We start from the raw sequence: 17,892 nt of genomic DNA, 5'->3' as shown, positions 1-17,892 counted from the left end.
CCTTCCCACAAAGGACTTAACTAATGATCCATGGACAAAATGAAGCATTTAAATTTATTCATTAATCATTCATCTCCAGCTCATTGAAAATGCTAAACTTCCACAAAATTAAGATTGAATATTGAAAAGTGATTGAGGGAGACAGCTTTCAGAGAGTGGGGAGAGTGAAGGGAGCTGAGGAGCGCACGGGGCGAAGACAAAAACAGGGTCTTTCTGGAGACGGTGGTCTTCTTGGGCATGGTCAAGGTGGTCAAGGTGTACTAAGTGCTAGTTAAGGTCACAGGGTTTCACTAGTTGTAATTAGATCTTGGAATCTGGAGGAGCGTAGAATTTCTGTCAACACTGCCTGTAATTATTCTCTTTTCCAATTAATGGTGACATAGATTAATTATCTGATGAGGCAAAGCCAATTGCAATCATTCACCCAGCTAAAATTAGATCAGTCCTGACAGCAGCATGAAAGTCACCTGTTTCATTGTTATGGATTTGCTGCAAGTATAGAGGGGGATAGTGAAGCGTGCTAGGGTAAGTAAGTTGTCTGGTACAGGTGAATGTCCAATTACACTGCTGTTTGAACTGAAGGCATCTACTCATTCGATCTGGCGGCATCTGGACCAGCTTGTTTGTTCACCCCGGCATCATCGGTGGTAGTAGAGTCATCTGTCAGGGATTGCAGGAACGCAGCGATGAGTTGAATTTCCTCTGACAACCCCTCCTGTTTGAATAAGGGGATAAACACAAATGAAAAGAGACTAATTAAGAAAATGTAGTTTTTGTTAAGAGGCAATAACATAAAGTCCATGTGCATCCAACAATTGTGAGAGTTAAAGTACCATCTTGGTCTTATTTTTGTGTGGAAGGAGAACAAGAGGCTCCTGGTGAACCATGTCCAGGTTCAGTGCTCTTCTGTTTTAAAAACCTCAGCATCCAGTTTTTCTATTAAACTGCCTGGCACTGTCAACCAGCTTGGGAATCTGAACTGGCCTAGCCATGCAGAAATTCTCTGACTAACAATTATATCAGAAACAGGATCTTGGATTACTGTCCCCCGGGACTGGGGCAGTGGGCGTCTGCTCCAATCATTACTGGCCATTCAACAAGGCTCTGCACTGCTCTCTGCTGTTAGCCATTGTCAATTATGCCATCCCTAGTGTAAACCCGCAGAACACAAAGCTGAACTGCCAGTTCTGGCAGGAGTGTAACAGGATGACAGCCCGCCGCCCCCCACTCCCACTCCCGCCCCCCACCCACTACCACCCACCCACCCGAGGGTTCCCCAGGCCTTCCTTCCCTAAAGATACTTTTCAGCAAACTGCCATTTGGCTTCTGATTCGAGCACGCCTTAGCCGTGAAAGCGCTAACCTGACCTCTCTTATGTTCTGCTTGTGGGGTTAAGTGGACATGATGGATTAGTACAGGCCTCATCAGGATTCACCCTGGGTTTAACTCCAGTTACAACTGGTATCATTTCTATATATTTCTACATTTCTTTCTTATAAACTGGCAACTGATACTGATAATCTCTGCATCATATTCGCCGTCTGCTTTGAGTCTCTGTGTTTAGTTCTGTCCCACTCAAAAGACCAAGTGCATTCTCACTGGCAGTGCATTTCTTTATGGATCACATTCAAGGTCTTAATATTTAGGCAATCATGCAGATTGCATGTTTATGCGTGCTCATAAACTCATAAATTTTTTTCTTTTTTACTCATAAAGGTTTTTCTTCTCCGTGTGTGTAGACCCTGAGCTGGACTGCTCATGAGGAGCCTGTTTAAAGTGAATGCTGCCTGCTCTGATGGACCCTGTGCTGAGCTGTGACGGGTGACGGTGTGGTGCGCTTGAATACACCAGCTCTTTTGTCCTTCACACTCTGCAGCTCTGTGATAGCTCCTCCCCCTGTGCCCCACTCCTCCCTGCCTTGAGCTGTGATCTGCTGGGGCCTTTTGAGGCTGGGCTGCTGAGACATGGCTGCTCCCTGTAATGTCTGGACCAGACCTATCAAAAAACCATGTCAGCAGTCAGAGGAAGAGGAACTGAGAAGGAAGCCACTTAATAGTACTTGCACTAGGTACACCCTGGAAAACCTCTAATCAGATGTTAGCTCAGTTTACCTCCAGCATATCTGATAAAGTCAGACGAATTATAATTTTTAATTTAATTTAAACAACAAAAACGACATATGAATTTTACACAAAGATAACTCTGAATGCGACTGACAGACACGGCTAGCCACAGGTTTGCGATGCCCTACACTTAAGGGATAAAGTGATCCATAGTATGACTGCATGCTGCCTGGCTCTGCTGTAATGCTGGACAGAACATTTTATAAAGATTCATCACTGTCCCTCTGTCCGCTTTGACCTCATCTCACGTCACAGCACAGATTAGACACCGATTATCCTCTAATTGAAGATCCTTACTTCTCAACCTTGCAGAATAAGCTGCTGCTCGTCTGCGAGGCAGACAGAAGGTTATTCCCCTCACATAGAAGAAAAGAAACTGTAATACAGACATCCACCATTTGCATCTCACTCACTCTGAAAAAGACGAGTCAGAAATGCTCCTGCTAAACAGCAAACAGGCTCAGATGTTAATGCGATGTGACCAAGCACAATGTGTTGTGTATATAGAGATATCCAGAGAGGCAGAGCCAACCTCAGACATGGGGTCACTGCATAGGCCCTCTCGAAGACACATCATCCATCACATCAGTCTGTGATCTCATGAGTGAATGTATAGACTGTAATGTAAGAGTGGCATATTTAACTCCACCATAGCAGGGAGGCGTGGAGCCATGGTGGGTGTTTGCCTGGCTGCCCTTAGTTTTGCAAAGAAGACACAAGGCAATCGAGTAGCCGGATGAGGCTCAAACAATACCAGGCATAACGTCAAGTTCCTGTTGTAGGCGGAGGAACACGCTCCCACCTGGTAGAATACAGAGACTAGGGTGAAAGTTGAAGAAAGGGACTCGCCTTTTAAATGAATGGGGAATGTAGTGAAGCCTTTCTGCCTGTTTTACATGTATATGTGCAAATACCTGGGCTGTTTTTATTTTCTGGTTGGTCTCTTGAGAGAGAGCCTGGCACCGGTCCAGTTCAGCCTGGCTGTAGAGGCTGCGTTGTTTGAAGTATTTCACCAAAGCTTTGTGCATCCTCTTCTGCAACAAAGAGAGCTAGGGGGAGAGAAGGCAGAGAAAAGGAATTGGTAAGGCAGGAGAGGAAATTAATGGCAGTGTTCAAGAAGAATGATGGAGGGGAATAGAGAAAGCAGTCAATAGCCCATTCTGCAGTACACGGGCCTGACAGGAATTTCACAGTCTCTTGGTTTCTCTGCCCACTCGTGTGCACTCATCAGAATCCAGTCACATCTGGCTGCCAGGATGGGGGGTTAATTTTCTCTAAATGCTTCAGCAGTTTTGTTCTAGCCGAGGCAAACTCTGTGACTGCAAAGCTGATGAGTAAAATATTTCTACTTCACCCAGTTTAACTTTATACCAATCCCCTCAAGACATATTTTACACATACACACAGAGTCATGAACCCCCCACTGAAACCAGAAATTATTCCTAGTCTCTTGGAAAGACATGCTGCTTGCTTTATTATTTGAACACAGTTTCAAGCAAAGAGGTTTAAATTCTGATAGATGCCGTTGCTTTTCTTCCCCCTCCATCTCTCCACTCTTCCTACAAAGCTTATCATTGCTTGGCAATGTGTTCCCCAGTGCATTGAAAACTAAAGCGAATTAGCTCAGTCATCAGCTCCTGAAGGAAAGACAATAACAAGAATGCACTTTATGGTGTACCCTGTGAAAAGCTAAGAGCTGAAAGCCTCCACATAAACAAAGCAATGCTTACATGTACAGTAGATTCAAAAGGATTTTTATAAGAGCTGCATACTGGCAAGTGCTATCAGATACTAATTAATCAGGCTTTTTTTCTCTTTTACAATGGGAGGATTTTGCATATTTGATTTATACTTGTTGAGCTCATTTGACTTCAAATACTTCCTTGTATCCTTGCTTTAAATATGCTAATTTTACATTAACCAGTGGGTCTTAATCAGATAAATAATAAATAGGACATGACACTACTACAACAAACAATACAATGATGTGTAGGTTGTTGTGACTGAATAAAACGTAAGTTCAATTAAGTTAAATTATTAGTATCTAAAATACAGGTATATTATAGCTGCAAACTATAATGTATAAATATATATTAAAGTAATATGTTTACGTTTTCCCCACCTGTTATCATGGGGTATGACTAACAAGTACATTTATGTGCCTAATGCCAAAAAAGAATTGTTGGTGATGGTTAGGGTCACACCTTTCCTGGTTGACAATAGTAATAAATATAGAATACATTTCAAAGTATTCCAAAGTATCAACATATTTTATTAACGTACAAGTATACTGTATATTATGCTGTTGGACAATTATAACTATTATTAGTGATACGTTAATGTGAAAGTAGCATTTCACTTCTTCTCCCTGCTAAGCAGTTCAGTCTATGATAATGTATGACATCTTATAAACTCATGTGTGTTATGTGTAGATTCTCTATCAGTATAATAACAAATAACTAGGCCAATTTATAATTGAATTAATGCAGCACCATAAAAAAAGATTCCCCTTTTGAATTATAAAGGAGTTGAAGGATAATATAGCAAAAAATAAAAGACTCACAGTACAGTGGTAGTACACCAGGGGCATGAATAAATGTACTTTTCACAACTGACTAATAGTCAAGGTATAAAGACTGACTCTGTTTTGGGTCACATAGTAAGTGTCTTGAAATCACGCTGCAGGTTGTTTTAAACTTGTCACTTGAAATACATGTCAGAGATCCCTGTACTTATGATGATAATTTAAGGATACTGAAAAGATTGTGTCCCTTAGTTGAATATAATAAAAGAGATTATACACCTGACAGAAATGACTGGTATGAGGCAGCTAACACATGCACCAATGCTCTGTTCTCCTCAGATGATCCTGACAATGTTAACACTAAATTGTTGAGGACAATCACATTGTGTAATGTGTGCGCTAACTGGGACACATATATGCAAACATTATAAGGATAATTGGAAAGACGAGTGCTTGAGTGTTCCTGTATAAATCAGATTAAATGTAATAGGCCTGCTTCTACATTTCAGAAACATTGTTGATTATAAGCTTGTTATAAAAAAACTAAATTTAGGCATGAAACACTTGCCGAGAGGCTGCTGCTGCTGCTGCTGGAGAAGTGTAGAGTTGAAACAAACAAAAATGGTGAAGGCTGAATCCAGAGTAAAAGAAAATCAGGCTTTGATCATGAGCGTGGAAAATCCTGTCCACAGGATTTTATTTTTGCATGCATTTTTCACTTGATAACATTCATGCAGTTAGATGAGGAATTGCTCAAGTAAAGGTATTAGTCATTTTTTGGAATAAATAATATGTATTTTTCATTGCAGGAGCAGCGTGCCTTCTTCCTGGTGTTATGGTTGTCATGTGTAATTCTATTCCAGTTAAACAGTGTCAAAGACTATAACGAGTAAAACTGTGAAGTGTTGCCGACTTTTCTCCCTCAACTAGTCAAAACCTCCAGTGCTATTTTAGCATTGAAGACACGTTCATTGTCTGAGCATTAGCTGTGTTTCCCTGTGATCCTTCACCTGTTTCTGTGGTAAGCACGGGCAAATTTGTAACATGATGACAATGAAACGTTTCACCTCTGACCACCTTACAAAAAAGTATAATCAGGAAAACCTACAAGTTATAGAATGTGCATGTACCATCAACCTCTTGCTGTACTCCCCTTGGTGGCAAAATAGTTATCATTACATTATGTCACATCCATCATCCTCCTCCACTCAAGTTATCTAATCATTATTAGATTGCTGCAGTAACCTCCTCAGTGGTTCCCAAGCTGAAACCTTCTTCAAATTACTGACCATGCAAAGAAGACTTATCTAGCGCTCGGAAGAATAACATAAGGAAACAGAGCATAGGTTCACCAGCAGATATATGAAATCATTACTTATTTAAAGAGGGAAAAAATTAACTAAATATAGAAAAGGTTTAAATAAACATTACCTGTGTATAATAATGTAAAGATCTATGTTCATGGTTTTTCTTGCTCAGTGCTGACACTTCCTCTTGTCTGGCCTCCATGAGGATCTTCTTTAGACCTTCATACTCACTTGCCAGCTGCTTGTTCTCCTCCAGTGCAGTTTTTAGTGCTTCCTACACACACAGGGAAACAAAAGGTTGAAGTATAACAGTAGAGGTAAACAGTATTTTAAAAATACATTTAAATATCTCATACCTGTTTTCTTTTTTGACACTTTGTACCTTTACTACATGACTTGCTCAGCAGCAGCCTGCTGGGACTGAGTGAATAAATCGCACAGTGAAAACATTGAGTTCTATATATCAAAGACGTTATATTTACTGTGCATCAGCCACTTAATGATAACGATCCAGTGAGTCTGACTGGTGCATCAGTCACTGTCAACAATATACTAAAAAGGTACAAGGCCTAAAACCAGGGTCCTTTTACACTGTAATTTGAATTTTACAACATTCACTAATGACGTTGTGTTAGTATCATGACCATTTTAACAATGTGTGTATCATAGATTATGTATAAACAAAGACAACATGTCTACCCTTCCTCTCTCTATCTAGAAATGAAGCCATATTATCCCGGATAGGAACGCTGCCATCTTGTGCAATCGGAGCCAGAGTCTGCGACGTAGCAACAGGGGGGATTGAGGCACAGTAGCCTGGTCCCACCGATACAAGCGCTTCACAAATCAAGAGTTATTTTCAGTTATCAACCATGACGTTTCACCCCATTTTTATAGCATCTAATAAAAATGGAAGATGAACACTTGGATGGACTTTAGTGTGATAAGAACTACCTACGGTATAATGATAGAAACCATCTTGGTGAAAAACGTATTCGAAGTGTACTTTTTTATTTGGTCCAGGTCCCGTCCACTAGCATGGAGGAGGCAGGATTTATGACCTATACTGCAGCCAGCCAACAGAGGGGGATAGAGATGCTTTAATTTTGGGGAGCAATCATGTTGTCCATCTTTAAAAACAGACCACAGCTACACTGGCCGGAGAATGACAGCATTACGTGCAGTTCACATCTAAAAATAATGGGTGAACACACAAGTCAATGTTGTCATGACAACAAAAGAATAGTTCTTATATATCAAAATGAACTGGAGAGTCAATATACTGTACAGCCCTGTGCATACTGTATAGTAACAACACACAGGCCATTTAGAAGAAACATTAGTTTAACCACTGATCTGCAATGTGTGCATACAATATAATACATGCACTCTGTATCCGTGCAGTTAATTAAGGCAATGTAAATACCAGACATAAAACAATGGACTCTTCTTTCTGGTAATTCAAGCAAGTAAATCACAGTGAGCATGTGTCTCTCTCTGCATGTCCGCCTTTTCATTTGATCTGCGTTTCCCAAGTACTGGATGTGTGATTGGTGAATATCTCCAACACTACCTGCAGACATAATGAAGTGTGTCTCTGCAGTAAAACAGAACAGCACTAAAGTGATGAGTTTAACCCAGCAGAAAGAGGGGCTGTAAACATGACAAATGCCTGCTATTGATTTCAGGTTTAATTACTCCATGCAGCACTGACAAAGCCCATCTGACGCTGTTGTGAAGTGTAAATGGAACAAATTACACTTCATTGCCCATAAGAAACTGATTGCGTCTGCATTTTGCATTGTTTACTTTGTCCTCACCAAGCGACAAGCCCTGATCAAATCAAAAAACAGATGCGTGTATGAAAGTCCTCTCACATGTGTATGGTTTTAATAGAGCTGACCACTCCACTTCAATATACTGTGTATTTGTATCTTTAAAATTAACCATCTGCAGGTTGTATTTAATACATCAGGCTGTTAATTATATGAACCTGTATGGGTTTGTGTTTTAAAGGGGAGCTGCATCCAACAGGAGCTTATTGGGGTCAGCATATTTACAGGAAATCTCATATTTGAGATTCTGCTTCTGCTTCATGGACAGTGATTTCTGAATGCACACTGCTTATTATGTTATGCTAATTCACACATTATGTGTTGTTTATATCAGTCCCGATGATTAAAGTGACCCATTTCTTTTAGAAACTTCAGATTGACTGTGATCTTTGTATTTGCTGCTGTGTATTGTTGTTGTATCATCTTATTTCATCAAGTGAAAAGACTAAACCCCTTTTTTGCATGGCTAATTTTTATCTGGCTAATGGGAGTTGTCTACGAGGAAGACTTCTAATTCTTAAACTGTCTCACACCAACAACTTCTTTAAAGTTGCTGCACTTGGATGCATGGCGGCTTAAGCTCCATTGCCTTTTCTTGTTTTGAACTAATGCATTCTTGATCACCGTTTAATGAAACTATATACCACATGGCGATTTCACATTAGATAAGCCATGTGAAACCCCCATCAGCAAAGAGGCTCTGGCTGGGGCTGATAATCCTGCAGATGAAAACCTACAATAAACAGGGGTTTCTCTTACAAAGGAGTGTTCAAACACAGGCCATTTTGTGCACAGTACACTCACGTTTTTTTATACAAGAGCCCGTTTTTGATATCAATATAAAAAAGTCCTGATTATATGCTTGTTTGATATTGGGAGCCGTGTGCGTGTGTTGAAAATTGCTGTTGAAAGTGCTGGCCCACAGGTAACAAAATAGGCAAAGCTTCTCACCGCGACACGCATCATCAAATTCGTCCAGACAAAAGACTATAACAACAGTGAGTTGTCATTTGTGGGAAAAGCACTTAAACAAGATGGCCATGGCTTGTAATTTTAATTGCACACAGCTCTTTTCTCTCTGCATCTTAAGAGAAGTATTGTGACACGCAATGTGCTGACACTAATCCACAAACAAATAAACAATGAGATGTTTTTTACAGCTCGCCTCTGACTTCACAGTATATGTCAAAAAAAGAAGGTGTGTGTTTACATAGAGTTATAGAGACAAACATTTTTTTGGTTACCTTGGTTCCTTCCATTTCCCTTTTCCTCGCTGTAACGTGAGCGGTGTGTGTCTGCATGGATCGCTGTGTTTGTCGTTGGCAGTTATTAATATCAGACTGCAAGGTGCTCATTATGAGAGCAGCTGATTTGTTTTTGAAATCCACTGCATCAAACACACTTCTGGAAGGAGAAATCAAACATACAGAGTAATATTCCTCTAGAATTATCATTATTGTTATGAATATTATACTCTAGATAACACTTCTATTTAGGAAAAATCCAGCCTTTTGAAAAAGAAATAGCATCAAAGAGAAGCTAAGTTCTTAGTGATAGTCATCACATTTTAAAACACAGCATTTTCTAATTATTGCAATCATTTCCTTAATCTAAATAATTGTTCTTGAGTGTTTCCTCTTACTGGAGTTCTTCAATGACTTCTGGCATGCTCTCAACAGTTTTTCCCATTTCATCCGAAGAATCTTGGTATTCTTTGCTCTTCTTCGTGAGGTCACTGATCCTGCCCTGAGTGTCCTCACAACTCTTTATAGTTGCAGAGTGTAAATCCTGTAAACAAAGAGTAGCATTAGAGTTGAGAAAAAAATTTAATTGTTCAAAGTGCTTCGAGCAAGAGATTATATTGTTCAACAATGAAGAAAAAATGACATGATGAATAGCTGTGAGTAGCTTGGTGCTCAATGAGCTCTACTGAATAAACCTGACTGAGCAACTTCAGAGGAACTGATTTATGTAATCATTAGTTTGACTTTTCTTACCTGGGCTGCTCTCAAGAGGTCAACTCTGAGTTTTTTCTCCCTCTCAAGGTCGAGTAGTGTTTTCCCGTGCTCATACTGAATCTTCTCAAAATGTTCTGTCACCTTTTTGATTTTCTTTGCAAACCAAGATAAATCACATTATGTAGTTTATAAATTGTTGTTTTCTAAATTGTCTTTGGACTATGATGAATTATTATTAGTACCTCAATTTTTGTCTCTAGTGCCTTTGTTGTTGAAGATGCTTCTTGGAAATCTTTCTGAAGTTTTTGGTTGGTTAGCTCTGAGCTTCTTGTCTGTCGTTGTAGTGCTTCCCTGATGTCTGCACACTGACCCTTATGCAAAAGCAAAATACAAGGCAGAATGTCACTATCCATATGTAATAATAACAGGAACACTAGGGAAAAATAATTGGATGAAATAATATGCAATTGAATAAATGCATTTAAACAACCTTTATGAAACCTAAAATATTCAGCATTTTGAATGATACTGTTTTATACATATTGTGTACAGTATGTATGCTCTAACATAACAACAGACTGTATGATGCTTCCATACTGTAACTATAAGCTTCAATAATTGTTGCCATAAGTTTGCAGAAATCTGGTTAAATCTGCTAAGATCTACTTTGTTTGGACTTTTGGATGTGAGGCGCCTGATGAATTCACCTTCAGTAGTTCCAGGACTGTTATCTGACCTGTCAGATCTTTCTTCAGGTTTTCTATCTCTGTCTGTGGAGCATACAAAGGCCACTGAGTAACACTGGAGAAAGCAGTTAGCATCTCACATTTCCATACAAACTGTGACTTGTGCAGTGTACACAGAACATGTACACATGTTGTCACTGACCCTGGCCCTCTGCTCTTCCACGAAGGTGAGCTGCTCCTGCTTGTTCAGCTTAGTCTGGGCGACACTGTGCCGGGCTACAACTTGGGTCACCTCCTCCTTGGCCTTTTCCCGCTGCTCATCATTGTCAAGGATTTTCTGGAGCATCTGCTCCCTCTCGAAGCGCATCTGCTTTACTGCTTTCTCACTAGCAAAAATCCCACAGTAAAGTAATGGTAAAAAAACATGTGGCCCTCAGCTGTAGTGATATCAGCATGTTTCTCCACCTGTTCTGGCCTTGACAACGTACCTCTCAGAGATTTTCATCTTGTAGTCTTCAACATTCTGCTCATACTCCATGTTTTCTTTACAGAGAGCTGCGAAAGCATTACATTTTGAATGGAACTGCTCTTCTATGCAGGAAACCTCTTCTTCCCCATTAAGTTTCTGTGGACAATATAACATACAGTACACCACTGAGTGGATGCACTTACCCAAAACACCTTGCTGTGCCATAGATTCAAATATTATTAGCATGCATAGCTCCATTGACAGTCCAATCTAAACGTTGGCAGTTGCATGTGTCGCTCTACTCAATGAACTCTCAAGAAACACACGGACGGTAGCAAAAGCAGCACGACATGAGGAGCTGAAGTTTCTGTGACTTTTTAATGCTGCTGTGACAATACTTACAGATCTCTCAATATCCTCTTGCAATGCAATTACTTTGTCTTTTAATTTCTTATTCTTATGCCTTTCATCCTCAATTTGACGTTTCAAATGTAAAATCTGTAACAAGAGTAGAAAAATACTTGAATTAGACAACTTTTGCATCATGATATAAGCTAAAAAATCTAAAAATTAAAATATGGCCAATATAAGTTACCCGTTCTTTCTCAGTTTTCTCCAGCTCCATCATCTCAGGGATACGTTGCGTCATGGCTGCACACTTGTCTTCTGTAAGAGCAACTGTCTTTTCGGCAACATTTATTTCAGCACATAGACCTTTCTCAAGCATCGTCATCTGGTTTAAATCTTCCCTGGAGAGAAAAAGGTTTTGTTATTTAATTGTCGGGTGAATATTAAGAAACACACATTAACCCACAATGCATTGCTATCATATTTTCCCAATGATACCACAACCAACATGATACACAATATATTGTAAAAAAAAAATGTTTATAACACACCATGACACCTGTAAAAGTAAAAGTATTTACTTTATTATGATCATTTAGTTATTACTGTTAAAACAATTCAAAATCCATTATTTGGGGTATCAGGACACTTACACTTCTTGTAGGCATTTTAACAAAGGTCTAGGTTGCTAGGATACAAGCAATTTAATATATACAATACATTTTAATAATATACACTTATTCAGAATGCTGAATGTGCTCGCATGGCCAAGACATAAATTTGAATAAAAATGCTGTAGATAAAAAATTACATATGATTAAATGCTCATTTGAATGTTTTTTAATACGAAAACAAAATAGGTTTCTGAAATGTCCTTTGCACTTATGTAAGAGTTCAAACTGGGCCCAATGTTTTTACAGTGAAAGCCACTGGTGATGTGGAATTTGAAGAAAGATTTCTCCTGTCTTCTCAGCTGCACTACTCTAACAGTAAACTTGTTGTTTCTCCAATACAGTTAGGACGATACTCACAATCTGTTAGCAAGCTGAGTCTCCATCGTCAGCACAACATGGTCCAATGATATTTTTTCATTGTTGGCGTCCAGTTCCATCTTTTTAAACTCCTCCTGGACCATCAGGAGATCACTTTGTGTTTTTGAGTTTACCTCATCAGCCTGAAAAAAAGGAGTAATAGGTAGACTACCTTCCTCTGATTTTATTCATGAACAATTTCATAAATGTCCTATTATAAAACCATACTCTCAATCCCATAACATTAGCTTTTCACTGCTACAGGTCAACACAGAGGCTATACATGAAAAAGCCAAATGTTAGCTATTAACCCTGGACCTAAGTTGATTTTTAGGATTCACATTTGAACTTTTGAGCTGATGACTTGATGATATGCGATTAAAAGTCTGTTGTCTCATTTAGAAAGAATGAAAATGCTAAATTTTCAGGTTAAAATGTAGCCGTGTCATATTTATCCCTATTTTTTCTCTCTACTAATGCACTTAGAATACAATATTTTCATGTTAATATTAAGCTCAAAATACAGCTGAGTCAACATCAGGTCATTACATTTTGATGCATCCTTTAATTAATTGAAGAATTTAAAAAGAAGAAAAGCTAAAAGAAAAGTCCAGGAATTATCAAAGTTATTAGGACTCATTGTCTGGGGACGATGAACGTCTAAACCAAATTTAATGGTAAATCCAGTCAATTGTTAAAAAAGAGATTTTACGGCAGACTTAAGTGTTGGATGGACACTGGATGAACAACCCAACAAACTATTACAATCCCTGGTGCCAAGAAAAAGGGTTCAAAAAGAGCGAGTGGGTGAGTGAGATAAAAAAAAAATAAAAGAGAATAAAACCCAGACAAATGCATTGTGCAGTTTGTTACAATGGGACTCAAACTATGTTAACTATCGAATCTTTGCAAAAGCGGCAAAATAATTTTGCTGCTTCTCACAAAAGCTGTTAACGACATCCTCACAATCACATGTTACCAGCTTTTATAAACCTAGCAATGAAATAAATCAAATTAGAATCTACCTTTGCTTGTGCAATGTTGATTTGATTAATGATGGCTCTCTGGAGGTCCAGGTTTTCTTTCACAATGGGTGTTTGTTTTTTGGCAAAGTTGATGTCATCGTGTAAATGCTGGTTCAACACCTCTGTGTCTGATAGTTTCTCTTGGAGCTTGTCCAGCTTCTCTTTTTCCAATTTTAGCTGCCACTTCAACTCACTGATGTCTCTGTTGCAAGCCTCGTGCTCTAGAAAAGCATTAGTGGAGTAATGGTGAAGTTTGGAGTGTAGGAGAACAAGATCACAACACTTCACAAGGAACAGGTCTACAAATAGGTGACAAAGCATCTTATTACTACCGACCTTTTTGCACGACAAAGGAATGCTCTTGTTGCTTCCACAGTGAAACACTGTCAACTTTGCTCTCCAGAAATCTCTTTCTCCTCTTCTCTTTGCGGAGAGCTTCCTCTGCGTACTGCCGATCAGCCTCCAGCCGCTCAATCAGACACACAACCTCTCCAAGGACGTCATTTATTTTCTTCAACAGTGGCGATAATGGACAACTTTCTAGAGGATGGGAAACTTTACCCCGTAATGCATTATATCGTTGAAATGTATTCAATGAACTAAATAGGTTCAACAGTTTTGCAAAGCTATGCTAACATAAACTGACCAAGTGCAGGTAAACAGAAACCTCATCCACTGAATTTCATTAGCATAATTGAAAACTGTGCAGCATATAATAATAATTTTGTGGGGGGGGGGGGGGTGCAGTAGCTGGGACTCCATTATTGTCAGTGATGTAACCAATACTACAAGGAATGAAACACTCTATTGTCTGTATGGATGTTAGGGCCAGCGTGTGCTTCTCTATGACAGAATAAAAAATATATTTATTTACCTCTTGCACTAATTGCGACGCCTTCAACGAACAACTCTGTAGACATCACTGATTCAGTGCCTGAGTCTCTCGGTTGAAATCTGTTAAAAAGCAGTTAAACTTGTGTACATTTTAAATATACAACAAACAGGAAATGAAAACCTTTTAAGACTTAACCTTAAAGTTTTGCTGTATTGGTGCTTGTCCTGGTCGATCTGGGGCGGACATTTTCCACACTAGAACAAAACAAAAAGGATAACAGCACTTTAGGATTGATTTTTACTCATATCAGGGTGTTTGGATTTGATCGCATCTGACATGAGTTTACCTGCTGACACCAATTTTCCACAGCCATCCTCAGCTCTTGCATATGGTAAATAGCGTTGTTGACACATGGTGAGGGACTGTTGAGCAAAGCACAAGTGCGACGTCGACCAGAGCAAACGACTTGAAGATCTGCTTGATCTTGAGGAACACAAACAAAGCTTTAATAGAAGCAAAGAAGAGCCAACCATATTTTATGTTTCACATTCCCTAATGGCACAATTCCCCTGAAATATATGGTAAATAACCTATAAAAAACCTCCCATTAATGAAAAGCAAATCATAAAAAAACAGACTCACTAAACTTCTTTAACTTTATTTTGAAGTAATTAGGAAAACGTGTTTAGCTGTGAGATGTTCTTTGGATATTTTCTGTCTCTGTTATTCAGTTTGCATTGACTGCAATATATTGGAGGCATCAGTGGAAGAGCAGGGACAACAAAATTGAACATCTCAAGACAAACCCAAGGGCACATTTCTTAGTGGTGAAAGGACGCCATCTGGCTGAGAAAAAGGGTAAAAAAACAACAGTGGTGCAGTATTACAATATACACATCAATGTGCAGATTGCTGTACAGATTGTTGCCTATATGGGGTGAATTCAAAGAAATTAGTTAGCGGCAGTGGGCTCACTATACTGTATCTTATTTCATCTAAGAGTATACACTACCATAAACAGTATTAGATAAAAAGGTAGGAAACAACCACCAGTGTTACAGACAAGAAAATCCTGTATATATACATAGTGTTAGTTAAATAAAACTAATAGTGGTTCTTTGGCCTGTAATCATAGGGGAACCACTTTTGGTGCAATAATTTATCACATCATAATGTGATACTCAGTTTTTTTCTTTTTCCAGCGAGGCAGCAATACGATTCCGTAGTATGTACCCAAAATGTAGATGTTACAAAGTGTGAGCAGCAACCTAAACATGTAGCTTGATTGTTGATGATTTGAAAAAGGTTTAAGTGTGGTTTTGATTGGTGTTTCTTGTACCCGACCAATTCAAGTCCAAACTTCTTTTCACCTGTACTCAACTTTGCAGAGTGAGGACCAACCCTGGATGTAGGATCCACTACCTGTGTGTGCACCACCAGACATTTGTATCCCTGTCTTGGCGAACATACAACAGTGATATTTGGTGTGGTCCGGCATCTATGGGGTAGTTACTATGCCCCTTCACTGCACTTCTCTGCACTGAGGGCCAATAGCTACAACAAAGAACTGTAAAGGACCTGCAGACAAATACCTACTCTAATCAGGAAGGAAAGGGTAGGTCACAAACTCTTTATTTGAACCTAGTTAAAGCCTTCCCACATGAGGTGACTCACAGTACCATTATTCTCCATTAATTAGTCCAATGACCAGTGAGTGAGCAGACCAATGCAGGGGCAGAGAAGAGAGAAAACTGAGGGGGGGACCAGAAATAAAGGCCATCTGTTGCCGAGCAGTTTAGATGAATAATACACACTGATAGAACCAGGTGGGGCAGCAAAGTGGTAAGGGAATATGTCAGCGGTGGGCTGAATTAGCTCAATATAATGGCAGGGTGTATTATAGAGCAGGCCCATGTGAATCTGCCGTTTGCACAGTGATAGATTCGACAGCTATGTCTTCAACATGGTTCAGTATCATTGCATTGCAAGTAGAGGGGTCAGTTTTTTATGCGCACATTTCTGGAAAAATATGTAGCAAGGACCACCGCCAAAAAAATCAGTCAATATCAATAGTTATCAGGAAAAATGTCACGTTTATTTCTTTTAAGTTCAAGGACTGATTTTAGCTCCAGGGTGAAGGTTGTGGTTTTAAACTCTTCTTTATCAGCAGAGAATGAAAAACACTTGATAAACAGGTAGAACATTAAAATATAGAAATACCTTCTCCCCATGTTTGCACAATACATTTCAATATATCGAGAGATATTGAAATTTGAATACATTGCAATTGATGAAAATATTGTGATATAGCTATAGTTCCCAGCCCTGGTTGATACAGTAGAATTTAAAATAGCTCAGGTCAATCTATCATTATCTGGCTCTCTAAAATGAAAGGAAGTCACTCTATGATTTGAGAGAAATATTCAAGTTAAAAAACTAAATTTGAGGAAAACTAATCATCGTATTTCAGTTCAGAGAGAATTTCCGCCAGAGTGATGTTGGGAAATTAAAGTACTGTGCTATTTCTAATCAAATGATTGATGATGATGATCATTTATCAAATATTTTCATCCATATACTGTATATGTAGTGGGAAGACTGTAATTGCCATATAATAATTATTAAATTAAATGGAAGGGGATCATTCTGTTCTATTATTAATCTCTCATAACATCTACAATTGAAAATAGTTTCTCAAAATGCAAATCTGTTACATCACATATATCAATATTCATTTCTCACTATGAATCCAGTAAACAGCTGAGGTGTGTGAGGTTGAAGTTGATTTATTTAAAACTAGCATAGTCACTAAACACCAACAGCTAACTGCTGTTAGCTGGGTCAAACTTTAGCTAACTAGTAGCTCTCCTCACCTGGTTGACTGGGTCGTCCTTCTCTTGATGGATATCTGAGCGGCTCCACGTCGGGCATCACTTCCCTCCTCAGTGTCGATGTTCGTCCAGCTCCCTGTGGAACAGCACAGACACGTTGACCTGCATCACCTGAGCTCCAAACCCCAAACTCCCTGACAAAGTTGGCTGACGTCAGCAGCTAATACCTTCACTCATCTAACTGATGGCTAACGTGAACTTAACGTGTAATTAACGAGGCTGATGGTTAATTAATGAGCTCTGGCGGTGGGGGTGGGGTGGTGGGGGGGTCGTTGTCATGGCGGAAAGTGAAAGCGATAAATGTCTGTCTATATCAACTCACTGGTGTTGTCACAGTGTTTGGTCTCCGCTGCTCTGCTGTGTGTTGTGTGCCCTGGTTGGTTTCCGCTCCTCTTCTGTGTCTTGATTTAAAAAAATAAAAGTTTCTTCTGTTTAAAGTTTTCTGAGAATGAATCCACCGGACTTTCTGTCAATCTGAGGCGGCGGTTGCCAGGCAACAGTGGGCCGTGGGGCTGCGAGGAGAGAGCGAGCTGCGTTCAAGAGCAGCAGTGAATCTCTGTGCTTTTTGGGTGAGCAGCTCTCAGCGGTGATTCCTACTTGTTTTAGAAGAAGTTATGCACGTTTTGGTTAAAAATAAATAAAATATATAGAGTAGGATAGAATGAAGACTTTATTTCATACAGAGGTGGGAGTAAATACATGTGGATGTAATTCAGCTGCTTAGCAATGTTCATGTTGGCCTTGTTTGTGTTTACAGAGAAAGAAGTGTTGCAAGTGGCGTTCTGATCTTTAACCTGTTTGGAATTGATATTACTACTCTATGGAAATACTCACTGACTAGTAAAAATACTATATTAAAA

At 39.2% G+C, this 17,892-nt stretch overlaps 1 protein-coding gene across 4 annotated transcripts; it reads right to left on the bottom strand.

The window, feature by feature from the left end:
• Positions 1-40: 40 nt before the first annotated feature.
• LOC109641721 (coiled-coil domain-containing protein 178) lies at positions 41-17,536 on the bottom strand. Of its 4 annotated transcripts, none has more exons than XM_069511346.1 (20): positions 17,355-17,533; positions 17,015-17,108; positions 14,488-14,624; positions 14,337-14,395; positions 14,181-14,260; positions 13,643-13,861; positions 13,307-13,527; positions 12,282-12,424; positions 11,498-11,651; positions 11,305-11,400; positions 10,922-11,058; positions 10,636-10,819; positions 10,455-10,517; positions 9,990-10,118; positions 9,787-9,900; positions 9,432-9,577; positions 9,034-9,193; positions 6,079-6,228; positions 3,038-3,172; positions 41-715 (listed from the first exon to the last, which is right to left on the bottom strand). In XM_069511346.1, the coding sequence occupies exons 2-20, from the start codon at positions 17,070-17,072 to the stop codon at positions 587-589; spliced, it is 2,514 nt and encodes an 837-aa protein (XP_069367447.1). In that variant the 5' UTR covers positions 17,073-17,108; positions 17,355-17,533; the 3' UTR covers positions 41-586. The 4 variants fall into 4 exon arrangements, 3 of the variants coding, with proteins under 3 accessions (XP_069367447.1, XP_069367448.1, XP_069367449.1); XM_069511347.1 differs by having other exon boundaries at positions 13,643-13,846; XR_011238790.1 differs by having other exon boundaries at positions 578-715; positions 6,186-6,228; positions 17,355-17,536.
• Between the last annotated feature and the right edge of the window lie 356 nt (positions 17,537-17,892).

The sequence above is a fragment of the Paralichthys olivaceus genome, chromosome 16 (genome assembly GCF_024713975.1).
Source record: "Paralichthys olivaceus isolate ysfri-2021 chromosome 16, ASM2471397v2, whole genome shotgun sequence".
NCBI lineage: Eukaryota > Metazoa > Chordata > Actinopteri > Pleuronectiformes > Paralichthyidae > Paralichthys > Paralichthys olivaceus.
This window is presented reverse-complemented; position numbering and strand designations above follow the sequence as displayed.